This window comes from Cynoglossus semilaevis, chromosome 5 (assembly GCF_000523025.1).
Source record: "Cynoglossus semilaevis isolate Cse_v1.0 chromosome 5, Cse_v1.0, whole genome shotgun sequence".
Taxonomy (NCBI): domain Eukaryota; kingdom Metazoa; phylum Chordata; class Actinopteri; order Pleuronectiformes; family Cynoglossidae; genus Cynoglossus; species Cynoglossus semilaevis.
Window position 1 is genome coordinate 7719360 of NC_024311.1, and position 12691 is coordinate 7732050.

A 12691-nucleotide genomic window follows, 5' to 3' on the forward strand; every position below is an offset into this window, starting at 1 on the left:
CCCCCCCCCCCCCCCCCCCCCCCCCCCCCCTGGCCCCCTCCCCGCTCCCTCCCAGAACACTTTGAGTAGCGTGCACAGACAGCTTTAAAAAAAAAAAATCCTCCCGTGCTCCTCTGACATCTGTTTGGCCGAACCAGCACAGCAGCACACTCACAGCAGACAGAATGATTCAGCAACAGTGCAACACGTGACTGACATTAAAACAGACTTTGCATAAAACAGTGAGTTCTCCACGTTTTAGGAATAAAATGGTTTCAGCCCCCCCGACCGACCTCTCTTGAATTTTGGGGTGTTTTTCATTTGCCACAAAGAAAAGTCAGCCAAAATAAACGAAGATGGATGTTTTAAAAAATAGAGTTTTACAGAGAAGCTGAATCAGTACCTGCTCCTGGAAAACAGTCCCAGGGATGGGAACTGACGACCTGTGTTGTGTTTGGTAGTTACACCTCAGACTTCCGTGTTCAGAGCCTGGCAGCAGTTCCACATGACAGCAGGTCTTTTCAGGCTGTCTGACATGTGAATTGCTGCAGCCGCCGGCTGGGTTTATCCACTTTTATGAACAAATGTGTTAAAAGCTTCACCAAGGTGTTTGTGAAGCTTCAAAAACTCAGCGCTGTGTTTGTGAAGCCACATGGTTGACTGCCTGCCTGGTTTTTAAAAACACTCCCCGACTCTCCTGTCTCAAAAGAACCTGCCTCCGAAATGTCTTTAATAAATACCTCTGAAACAGAAATCCACAGATATTCACTTGTACAGTATGTAGTACTTTAGAGAGTGAAGGAATGGGGGGTATATATTTACTTTCTACTAAGGATGTTGGCCGATATTATTGTCCCGACATCAGCTTAATTGTGTAATATTTGTAAGAATCGTTAGCTGGTTTTTCCTCCGATAACAAACACCTGGTAACGCATAGCCTGGGTTTCACCAAATGATGTGTGCTCTAAAAATAGTTTTGGGGGAAAACGGCTGTATATGAAGGTAAAAGCCACTAGATGGCAGTATTCTAGCTCATTTTATTAATCTCTATTAATAATCAGGGGATCGTTTGCAGAATGCTTTTTACAGATAAACAAATAAATATTAAAAAAATCTATTTTGATTTGATATTAAAAAATCAAATTTAAATTCTTTTCAAGGGAGTTCCGTCCCTTCCAATCACAGCAGTCATCAGTTGAGGGCGGGGTCACGCCTTGGGATGACCTCCACTAGGGCACATATAGAGATAAGCACCTATTTTATGTGACTCGTACCAGGAAGCCGTTGGGGATGGAGCTATGCCGTCATGTGGAGCAGTTCGGGTCAATGGCACTAATGGGACCTTGCTGCAGTCCACGACCCAGATGTTTTTTTAAATAGTTCTTCCTGTAGATGAATGTCGTGGAAGAAGACATTCTGATTCCCTAAACTTGATCAGAATACGAGGCTGGGACCAGAGAGGCAGTAGTGAATGTGTACACCCTGAAGCCTGAAGCTTTTGCACAGTACTGCATATACCTGACTCTCCTCCCCTGCGATGTGTACTGTATATTAAATGAACCCAGGATTTCCAGCCACCGAGGATATTTGAGTTCAGATCAACTCTTCAAAGAAAACGACACTGTAGCCGAGATTCAAATAAAATCTTTGGCCAAACAAAAAACCTGTTTGGGTTCATGGACAAATGTCTCTGATTCAGGTGAGGACGTCAACAGCTGAGGCTGAAGTTTAAAGATCAGTCAGAGCCCACAGAACTCTGCAACCCCCCCGCCCCCACTACAGTCCAGGACTCCTGTGGGGGAGGCAGTCTTAACGGATGAGGACAACCGCTGCTGCACATTAGGGCTGACAGCTAGATACTTCAATAATCATTTATTCAATATTACACCTACATTATAAATGATCACTGTCTCTGACCTCAAACATCCACCAGCAGGTGTCACCTCCCAGTATCAGAGCTGGACACAAGGCCCACGGTGCTTGTTAAGGAATGCTAAGTGTGTGTGTGTGTGTGTGTGTGTCTTCTAAACATTCAGTTCACAAACAGTTAGAGAATGATGTCAATGATGATTTATAAAGAATAGATATTTTTAGAATAGATTAATGGACTAAACCTATGAAATGGACCTTGTTTTGTTTTGGTGGTAGATGCGACCAGGCTTTACTCAGTTAGCTTCTGTTTTTATTATTCCTATCATGTGCATGGTTCCCTGGGGCTTTTTTTGTGTTTTTGTTTGTTTTGCACCATATAGAATTGTTTTCATAAAATCATGTTTAGTGTCACATGACACATCTTCAAAGTGTATGGAGATTTTGCACAGATCCTCATGCAGAACACACACAGTCATTCTTCATTACCTTGACCCACAGCCTTAACTGTTACACATTTTTGGTAAAAAAAAAAGTTATGCAGATGACTGCTGTCTCGCAGCTTAGAAGAAATGTGGGACAGAATAAATTATTTTTAAAAGTTGCTTCTCTCCTATTATCTCGTTTCATCAACCCGAGTGGTTCTCAAACTATGGCACGCATATACCAATGCTGGTGGTGCTCCCTCTAGTGTTTGATCAGAAATCCTTTTTTTAAAAACTGTGCTGGCAAATTTACCTGGACTCCGATCAAACATGTAATTTCCAGTTGTGATTTTCAGAGACTCTCTCTCGGCTGTTTTTAGTCTAGTACCGTCCTCAGCTCCACTGACGAGAAGGTGAGAAATGAGAGGATCTAATGTTTGCCCCACTGGTGACTATTCCTCTCTGTATTATGTTCTCCTAATGCTGCTGCTGTCCAGCATTATTAATGAGTCCCTGCTTTCTTTTTATCCCTTCACAAGATACAGTTGATGGGCTCCGAGCCCCAGACCACGTGTTATATGAAGAAGTTCTCCAATATTTAATTACTGCTGACCTGCTGTCTTTCCTGCCATTGACCTGGGAGCAGCTGGGAGGTAAACTGATATATCTGTGTAGGTAGTGAAGGGGAGTAGGGTGTGGGGGTGGCGGTGGGGGGTTACATGTAGTAAATTGAAATATGTGAAAAAGTTTACAAACCATATTTTTTAGAAAAGTTAGATCCCATTTATTTGTTTGTTTAATTTGCTGTCTTTTTACAATTTATTTGCAAAATTAGACTAAACAGTATTTCTACATTTCCACATTATAAGAATTGGGGTTAAAAATAATTGAGTATTTGACTAAATTTAAATTTTTCACATCACTTCATTTAAAAGGCTAATTTAATTTCACATATAGACTTGGTTTGGTCAGTTAAAATGATAAAAAACCTGAATTACTACTCTGTTGATAATAAAAGCGAATACATTTATGCTCAGAGACGCGCATGGATTATATTATGCATTGTTTCGGTCGGGGCTTTATGCTATTTTAAGCCATTACACGCCAGTGATTTTATTCTGATGGGAATAAAATAATTGTTTGCTGTTTTTCATGTAGCGAGGTAAAAGGAGTCAAATGTTCTGCGGGGGATTAACACGGTGGGTCGTTTCTCTCCTGGGCTCCGTCTCCTGAGTCGGTGACACTCACCAAGGAGAGGCTTCTGTGCGAGAAAACTCAACAGAGCCTGAGCGTTTGCAAAATGCAGATGTAGGACAGATCCTGCAGATACCACAGCGGGGCACTTCACCTACGGTAGTTATTTCTGCCTAAGAAGATCAGTAACGTCGGTGTTTAAGCCTGAGCAGGATGCTGACAGCAGCCGTTGAACCTGCACTAGCTTTACTGTGATATGTCAAACACACAGCTCTGTTTAAGGGGCTCAGCTGGAAATCTGTCAGAGCATTGGCTTCTGGGTAATTTCCCTGATTAGACAAGACACTGTAAATGTATTGAGCGTGTGCAATTGCTCCAGGTGTTTATGAAGCAATGATAGACTTTAGCAGGAGCGAGGCTGCCCCCCAGGATCACTCTAATATAATGGTGAACATTTACCTCTTGGTTTGGCTTGTCATCAATGTGTAACATATGCAGTTTGTTTGTTTTTTTCTCTTCCTTGTCAAAGTAAAGATCTTAGCATTTTCCTGTGTTGTTGTGGCGCAGGCTGTTAGCTCACTCGACCCCTAGAGCCTGGTAATGATAAGAGTTTGTGAGAGATAACGTGAGGATATGTGTAGGAGGAACACAGCCAGAGCAACATCTTACTGTGGCAGCCTGCTGTTTAAAAGGTTGCTGACTGTTTACTGTGTTTGTACACTTTGTACATCAGCAGATCCACCCTCAATTAACTGGACCTTGATGTAAACAACAACATGCAGTTCTGTGGTACAAAGTGCTAGTCTGGGGGCTTTATGTCAACTTACAAAGTTCTCTTCTCGCCAACATGTGTAACTTAAAAATATAATGCTCAGAAAGTGAATAAAAAAACACAAGGTGAAAATGACAATAAAAATAAGGAAACTAAAAGAACAACCCAAGCAGAATTGTCTGCAGCAGGCTTTAGTATAAGTCCATGTGCTAAAAATACAAGGGTCAAAAGTTCTGTTATGATCACTGAAACATGTTAAGACAGGCCTCTCAGGCGCCTGCAACGGCTTTGACAAGTTTTGTCATCATGTCTTTGACAAGTACTGCGCTTTGATACGTTTGATTTGAAAGAACATTTGAAAAGAACTGCATCTCGATTCCTAAGATGGGACAAAGAAGGACGAACGAAGGAATTTGGGAATTTAGCAAACCTTAGTTAAATAGTGGGTATGTCGAAAAATAAGATGATTTTTATTTATTTTCATAAAGACATGTTTTACATTTGTCTTTATGAAAATACTTTTAAGTGACTCAACCTAAGAAATAAAAAATAAAAATCCCATAATTGTATAACCCCTAGAGTAGAACCCATACTGCTTCTGTGGCTAAATAAAAAAAAACACGTTATGAGAAAACACAGATTTTATTATCTGTAGGGTGTAGGGTAAATTACTGTAGCTTTAAAAACTAAAATAGCCAAATAAATCATCTGTGCAAAATAGTTTTCTCTGTGCTGCGCAAGAGCATATTCTTAGAGTCCATTAGACGTGCAACTATCGAGCTGAAGAGACTGCAGCTAAACCTGAAGCTGAACTGATATGTCCAAACAGGAGCAAACTGGATGAAGTGCTTGCGCTGTAATTTCTTGAACCACATAATTAAGAACTGTACAGTAGTGTTAATGTTGTCGACGTCATCATCTTTTTTTTGTCAAATACGTCATTAACGACCACTTTTCTTAAAACGAAAACTTGAACGTGAACTATATAGGAAGTTATGGCGGTTCAAACGAGAGTGACGGACACTTAAGTCAACTCATAAAAAGGACAAGAAATCAGATTGACAGGGACAAGGACCAATCAGCGTTAAACATTTCATAAGGCCCGCCAAGACAAAAGCCAATCACAGGTATGTTTATTGGCCAGAAGGCGGGAGATGTAAACGGATATTCAATCACAGCAAATGTTTTTCCGGCAATAGAAGACTTTTGGTCAATATATTAAATGTGGTCACAAAGTCGTGACCAAAACATGTCGGATACATTTATGGACGCATTTGACTTTGACGTCAGCGAAAACAGAAATGTAAACCGTGCGCAGCGACTGTTGGAGAAAAGAACAAACTAACTAAGGCAGACATACCATCCTAGGATTTACACCAAGGTAATCGAACGAATCCCTTGTCAACAGTTTATTAGTGCGTTGTATTTTGAATATAATACTGTAAATATTGTTCCGTTGGATAAAATATACTCAAATTAATATGTAGAGTAAATAATAAAAATCATAAGTCATTGTCCAGCAAAACATAGTTTCATATTCGAATGTAGTAAAGGCCCAATAATTATTCATGAAAAGAATTTTCAACTTCATGAACAACAACGATGCAGCACTTTAGTCGATTAAATCTATTTTAAATTAGGTGGACAGAAATGAATATAAATTTGGTGACTAAACCACAACTATAACTAAACCAGTTTTATTGACTGGATTGAAAATAAGACTGAGTTAAAATTAACGATGAAGTCTTAGTTAAAATAGTCTGTCAGAATTAACAGTACTGTACAGCCTGCATTACCATAACAGTTTACAGCAATTCCATACATGCACACAGGAAGCCTTTGCCATTTTGTGAGAGGGCACAAGACAAAATGTATGATGATAAAGCTGTTGATGTGGTTTAACAAATAATTATACAATGAAATTCCAATGAAAGGGACTTATGAATTAAAAAAAAAATTCTACATGTTTGCAGAGTTTGGATCTGTGATGGCACCAAGCATTCTCTGGGAAACGAGGAGGACGCAGCACAGCACTCAAGTCCACTCCTACCACACAGTAAGCTGTTTTTATCATGTTTCCAGAATGTTCTACAAGCCCAGTGAGGGAACAGCACTAGAACTTGCTGTTTGACATACTGTTTGTCACAGTATACAAAAAAGTCAGTGATCAGGCCACATGTGTGTACTGTATTATCTCCATTGAGTCTGCATTACCGCTAGTGGGAGTGTGAGGGAAAGTACCACCAGTAGCAGGGAAGGTCCGCAGGACAGTGGCTTGCCCGCTGCTGCTGCTGCTGCTCGTTCATTGCTCCTGTCAGCTGCGATTACTGGCGCTTCAGTTCCAATAAAAACAATCTCTGTCGTGCAGCCATCAGAGCAGCCGCTGCCACTGCCAGAACTGCTGCCCTCATCACCTGCAGCAAGAATTGCATGTATTAAAATTTATATGCAAATGATATCATCTCCGCTATCTACTGATTTGGTCTATGGCAAAAGTCTACAGCCTTGAACTGCCATTTTTTTTAGCGTTTTGCCACTGAATAAAATTCACAAAAATATTTAAATATTGCAAAAAACAAGTAAATTAATAAATAAAACTATTACTTGATTGGAAAAATAAGTATATATTTCTATCTATTCAGTATTCTCTATGACAAACCCACTACACAGGGAACAGTGACATTGTATTGTTTTTCTTAGAACGTTTGGTGTTGTATGTGGTGTTACATTTGTTACAAACTTATTTTTTGTTCATAGCCTTGTCCTGTACAGTATCAACAACATGCAGTGGTTGTAGACAGTGCAAGTTGCCCTGCTATCTACTATGCTATGTATTTAAAGGTTCTGGGGGCTACTTCAAAGGGGCTTAAGAGCCACACTGGGGTCAGGAGCCATAGGTTGCAAAGCCTGGTCCATGGAGACATGACTTGTGGAATGAAGCCTTGTTCTCTCTTTTAAAGCTTGTATCTATAAATCTTTTGACAACAGTATTTAAGGTTTACCATCACATGGCTACATTTGTTAAAAAAAACTTACTGGAGTCCTGAAAGTAGATGTCATTTCCATTGTACGCATTCTTTAACTTGTTGGTCATGACACGTAGAGCCATGATCTGTTGACGTATCAAGGTGTCAGGCCTTGTGATGTCCACATCTACCTCTGGGTTGTTGATTTGGTTTGTTAGGCCCTCCTTCACCACCTCTGGAAAATATCTGAAAGAAACGACCAATATCTCAGCTCTAGGTTTTGCAATGAAAAACCCTTTTTAGTTTGTGTAATGTCCTGTCAATGTAATGGCCCGTGATACGTGCGGGGGTCAATTTCGTTTAAAAAGAAATCAAATCCCTGTGAGTTCTGCGAAAATATACCCTGGTACCAATTGTGGAAATTGTTTGTAGTGATTTGTGACTTGGAGAAGACCAAAGTGATAAGGTCCTGTGGCTGTATCTTAGGTTCACTCTCACTTCAAACAACTTACTGTCCCTACTGCACAGCTCAGTGGCAGTCTACACGGTGCACTTGTGATAAGAAGCATGAAAGCCTCAGAGGGTAGATATCCCATATATATATATCTATATATATAGCACTGTAAGTATTTAGGGTGGTACTAAAGGTAAATGGTTGATCCCTGGACATATTGTGCTTATTTTAATCCCTGGGAGGTAGAGTGTGATAACAGTTCAGTGGATTGTGTTTGTTCTGGCGTGGGGGAAGTCCAAACCTGCCCTTCGTGTGGCTGTTCCAGCACTGCTCATCATCAGGTTCTGTGAGCTTGCCCGTGCTGCAGATTTCATCTGGTAGATTGGACCAGAACCTCTTGGACTGTTTCAGCTTCACTTTGATGTCACTAACCTGCCATGGGCCAAAACAGAAAAAAGGGAATATAGTGAATTGAATATATTTGCATTTTGTTGTCTAAAGGCGGAGAAGTGAGTTGATTGTCTAGTTGGTATGTGTAGCACCAACTACGGCTGTACTTGCATGCAACCAAGATACTTAAAGAACGGATATATTGAAAGGACATAGTAGGAAATATTGAACAGAGCAGACCCCACAAAATGGTAAAACAGTGCAACACATTTGAATTTTAAATGTTCCGTTGTAGGAGCAGTTTATTTTGCATAATGCCGTCTGTCCATGGATTTCTTTGCATTAGTACTGTTTGATTGCTCGGGCTTCCTTCTGTCTGCTTCCTGTACACTTCCCCTCATTTTCTGCTCATCCCTGATTCACACACAACAGATTAGAAGTTTCAAGTTCAATATTTGGCACAAGCCTTTCCCCATGACTGAGTCCATCTGGGCTCAGCAAGACGTTTGACCCCCTCGACCGCAAATATGGCAAGATAAAAAAAGACAGAAAAAATAAACAGATACCATGGCAAGTTTGAATAATTTGAAATCTTGGACTCAGTATTAACTTGACAGGCACCGAAAACAAGAACTTTGTCTAATGAAGTCCCTGCATTCGCGGCATGAATTTAGATTTATAGAACTTATTAATGGAGCCAAATCTGGTAACACTATGGTAGTGGATTCTCAGTAAAATGCCCTGTGCAAAATTTAGGGGGGAAATTTGATAATTTGAGTATAGATTTTGAAAATAATTATTTGGCTATTGAACATGAGAATAAAATTTAAATTTGAATTTTGAAAAAATTAAAATAGCACACTTTATAAAATGATTACATTTAGAGAACATTAAAGACACATGCAAAAATGGTTCAGCTACTATGTTTTAAACATGGTAGCTGAATCAGCTACTATGTTTAAAACATTGTATTAGGCTGTTCGTATCATTGATTTTTTTAAACTGAATGTCTCCATGTTTTAAAATGTGACAATTTTAGCAACTCCATTCTTAACATTTCTTATAAACACACTGTAAATTATACTATGCCGCTTTAACAGTCATTTCCCAATACTACGAAGGCAACATATTTTATGAAAAGACAAGAGCAAATATTTACTTCAAATGTCTTTTTTTGATTTTGAGGTATGTTGCTATGCAGTGGAAAAACAAATCTACTCATAATTAACTGAGATCTCTGCAGAGCTGCCACAGGATAGTTCACTCTTTGTGTGTGATTCCTTTCAGAAATAAAGGAGTGCTGCTTCTCATTTTTCAACCAGGTGACACTCTAAGAATATTCATCACAATTAAATACATAAAATAAACTGTCAAAAACAGAAACCACTTGAAACCACAGAAACCACATTGATTTATAAAACCTTTAACATATTAAGGCTTACATCTGCCTGTTGTTATTTGTCTTTTTGTGTCAGCAATGTACTGAAGTAAAGTCTATACACATATATCATATGTCCATGAACTGTACTTTGTTTTCTAGTAGCTGGCAAAATAAGGAAGTCAGACAAGATACCCTTTTTCATTTGCTTTAAATACCTATTGAATGTTAGCAGAATTGATTATTAGTGCGCCCTCAGAAGTACAGCTCTCTCCTGCGATTACTGCTTTACAGCCTTTTGCATCAAATGACCTCTGAGCCGAAGTGGCAGAACCCGTATCCGGGATAACATTTCACCAGACCACGCTTTATTGTTTTAGTTTGAAGAAGTAAGCTGTCAATCAACCCTGCACTCATGTTGGTTTACCACATCAGCCCAGGATGTGGTATTGACTGTATTGCTATTTGAGGCTGTTGGTAATACAGGTGACGGTATCAAGTTAGTGCTAAGACGCCTGAGGTAAAAACCCAAGAAACAGAGCCATTACTTTATATTAGGTTTGGCTGAAGGCCACTGTAGCTTGTGGTCGACCCAATATAGTCCTAGCTGAGTACATTTCATACAGTACAGATGAACACTGCTATTATGGCTTGGCTTTAGAATAGGAAGGGGAGAAATAAGTACTCTTCAAAATGAAATGCTAAACTGTACACATTCATGTGTTTGCGGTTGTGAAGGCAATTACACTGAAATGAGCTTGAGAGAAAATAAATAGGTGGTAAAAACTCAGCTGAACTGAACAATAAAAAAGGAGAACGTCTACGTAAAATTCCAACTCTATTGTTACGTAGACAGACATCACAAGAAACATTAGGCTTCTATTCAGTAAAGGAGCCCCGTATGGGTTTGTCTGCAGAAACTTGTGGACTTTCTGCAAAGTAGTTACCAAATGTAGTCCACACAGGTTATTTTGGTAGTCTGTTAATTCCCTAAGTGAAACACAGTTTCAAGTATAAACTGATTACCTCACTTTTGGTTTTGGCAAAGAATTTTCATTTGGGTGCATCCATTCTGTGTCTTTTGCAGGATGTTACAATTCACTAATGTTTACTCTTGTTTTACTGTTAAATGTCTCTGAACTGTTGACAGAAAACATTCTTGGACATTTTTGTATTGTTTTCACAAAACCATAAATGTAAGCTCAGCTCACAGACTGCGTCAAATGTTTCCAACCTTTTCTACAGCAATTAAATGTGTGCCTCCAGAGGCCACTGTAAATCTTACACAAACCAACACAAAACAAATCTGTTTACGATTACATCCTCACAGAAGACTTCAAACTAATTATGTTTCCCATTCTTGTCGATTTTTATTTTTCCTCCAACTCTGTTGAAATCTTTGAACTAAAAAGCACTCAAATTGTACCTTCAATGATAGGGCTAGTGAGCAGCTACAGCACAGCACATGCATGTTAAACAAAGTGTGACTTGACTAATGTAAGCACAGATGGAAGTTTCACACTCAGATGGTTTCGTGTCCAATCCCAAGGGTAAACACACTGTTTGGAAGCCGAGCCCTGATAAACAGATACGTCTCTGAAATGTAAAGTTACTTCAGCTACTTTATAAGCTACTTGCAGATTAGATAATACAGTTTACACCAGGGGTTCTCAACCACTTTTGGGACCAGGGATCCCTTACAGGGGTTTGTAGAATCTGACTTGGCAATCTTTTCTGCCACAATGGAAGACGTTTTTTTGAGTGTGTATTTTGCTCTTTAATCTTAAAAAAATGTTGAATTATATACACTCCAAGTAAAAAGTGTCAAACTTAAGGCCCTTGGGATAATTCTGGCCCATCAAATCGTTTTCATTATATATACTCCAAGTCAAAAGTGTCAAACTTAAGGCCCTTTGGATAATTCTGGCCCATCAAATCGTTTTAAGAAATTGACGAGATAACCTGTACTTGTGAAGTAGCATACATTGTGTTCGTAGTTGCATGTGTTCATGGAATCAAAATCTAAATGTGATCAGACTGCCTCTCGTTAGTAAATTGTAACACAGTCCGAGAAATATGATTGGTCTCCCAAGTTAGCTAAAAAAAAACAAAACTTTATTTATTTATTTATTTTTGTCTTTCTTGCAGCCAATTTAGGGCTGTTCAAAAAAACAAAATATTTTTTATTGCAGATCTGGTTTGGGAAATTCTTGTTCTTGAGACATCTGGACAGAATTATCATGTCACTAACAAGCGATCAAGTTCAATAATTGAAGAACATGTAAAGTGCATCTATGACAACAGGAAGATTCTAACAGCACAGGGAGGATGACTTGACTGAGAGTGAGGGGGAGGAATGTGAGGCTTACATTGTGTTGCATTGTCCTCCAGACAACCCTCTGGGAGCAGCAAAGAGTGAAGAAGAAAGAGATTTAATTGTACATCAGACAAACAGAGAGACTGAGACCAGCATAAAGAGACAGAGACAGAGAAAAAGAATGCCATTAGAAGTTGGTGAAGCACAAAGTTTCAATGACAGATGATACAGTGTGAGCAGCTTCAGTTCATCAGGCTAATATATTCATTCGTCCACAGTACAATCACAGTGTCTACATAATTCTGCCGTCTGTGGTAATTGTCATTTTTTTTAGTCTCGTCACCTCGGCTACCACAGGCTTATATACTGTGTACATACATGAACTTCCCCCCATCCAACAACATATTTGTATTATTGTTTTTGATGATACATAGGGCAAATATACACATTTGTTTTACTGTAATGTGCTGTGTTGCAAATATATGCAAGAAAATACTATAATTTAATTCCAAGAATCCTACATTCCTTGTTGATTTCCTAACCAATTGGGTAATCAAGAAAAAAAAACCTAATATAATCTAATGTAATACAATATATTATAATAGTAAAAAGTAATTATATTACACCGTGGTGCAGCATTTGTATTAAAATCACCATTGATCTTATAGTCGATAATCGCAGTTGGTATCATTTCAACTTTTCTAAGTACATACTAGTCTCTCCAGGCTGGTCCCAGCTGCTGTGGTCGGCCTCTCCTCTGGGGTGTACGGTCTGAAGCGAGTGTTAAAGACATCTGAGATGCCACGTGCAGATCTACCCATTCCTGCCGGCTTGGGTTGTCCACAACCTTGAAAGACCTGCAGAGGAAAAAAAATCATCAATATTGGAAAATCGCCTTGAGTCAGTCAACACTGTGTTATTGAAGATTATAAAACCTAATCAGATAG

General features: G+C 39.1%; 1 protein-coding gene and 1 long non-coding RNA gene across 3 annotated transcripts in view; one reads left to right on the top strand and one right to left on the bottom strand.

Moving 5' to 3' along the window:
* Nucleotides 1-749: 749 nt before the first annotated feature.
* Nucleotides 750-12691, top strand: part of LOC103378896 (uncharacterized) — a 110477-nt gene continuing 98535 nt past the window's right edge. The window contains exons 1-2 of the long non-coding RNA XR_003049783.1: nucleotides 750-5620; nucleotides 6213-6295. This is a non-coding gene — a long non-coding RNA (uncharacterized LOC103378896). The remainder of the gene's footprint in view (nucleotides 5621-6212; nucleotides 6296-12691) is intronic.
* gpc6a (glypican 6a) overlaps nucleotides 6289-12691 on the bottom strand; it is an 80853-nt gene continuing 74450 nt past the window's right edge. Inside the window, exons 6-10 of one of the 2 annotated variants that reach the window (XM_017032715.2) lie at nucleotides 12458-12601; nucleotides 11797-11826; nucleotides 7961-8091; nucleotides 7276-7451; nucleotides 6289-6653 (exon numbers count right to left, since the gene is read on the bottom strand). In XM_017032715.2, coding sequence (XP_016888204.1) covers nucleotides 6430-6653; nucleotides 7276-7451; nucleotides 7961-8091; nucleotides 11797-11826; nucleotides 12458-12601 — 705 coding nt within the window. In that variant the 3' untranslated portion in view covers nucleotides 6289-6429. The remainder of the gene's footprint in view (nucleotides 6654-7275; nucleotides 7452-7960; nucleotides 8092-11796; nucleotides 11827-12457; nucleotides 12602-12691) is intronic. The other variant, XM_008310258.3, reaches the window with a different exon arrangement.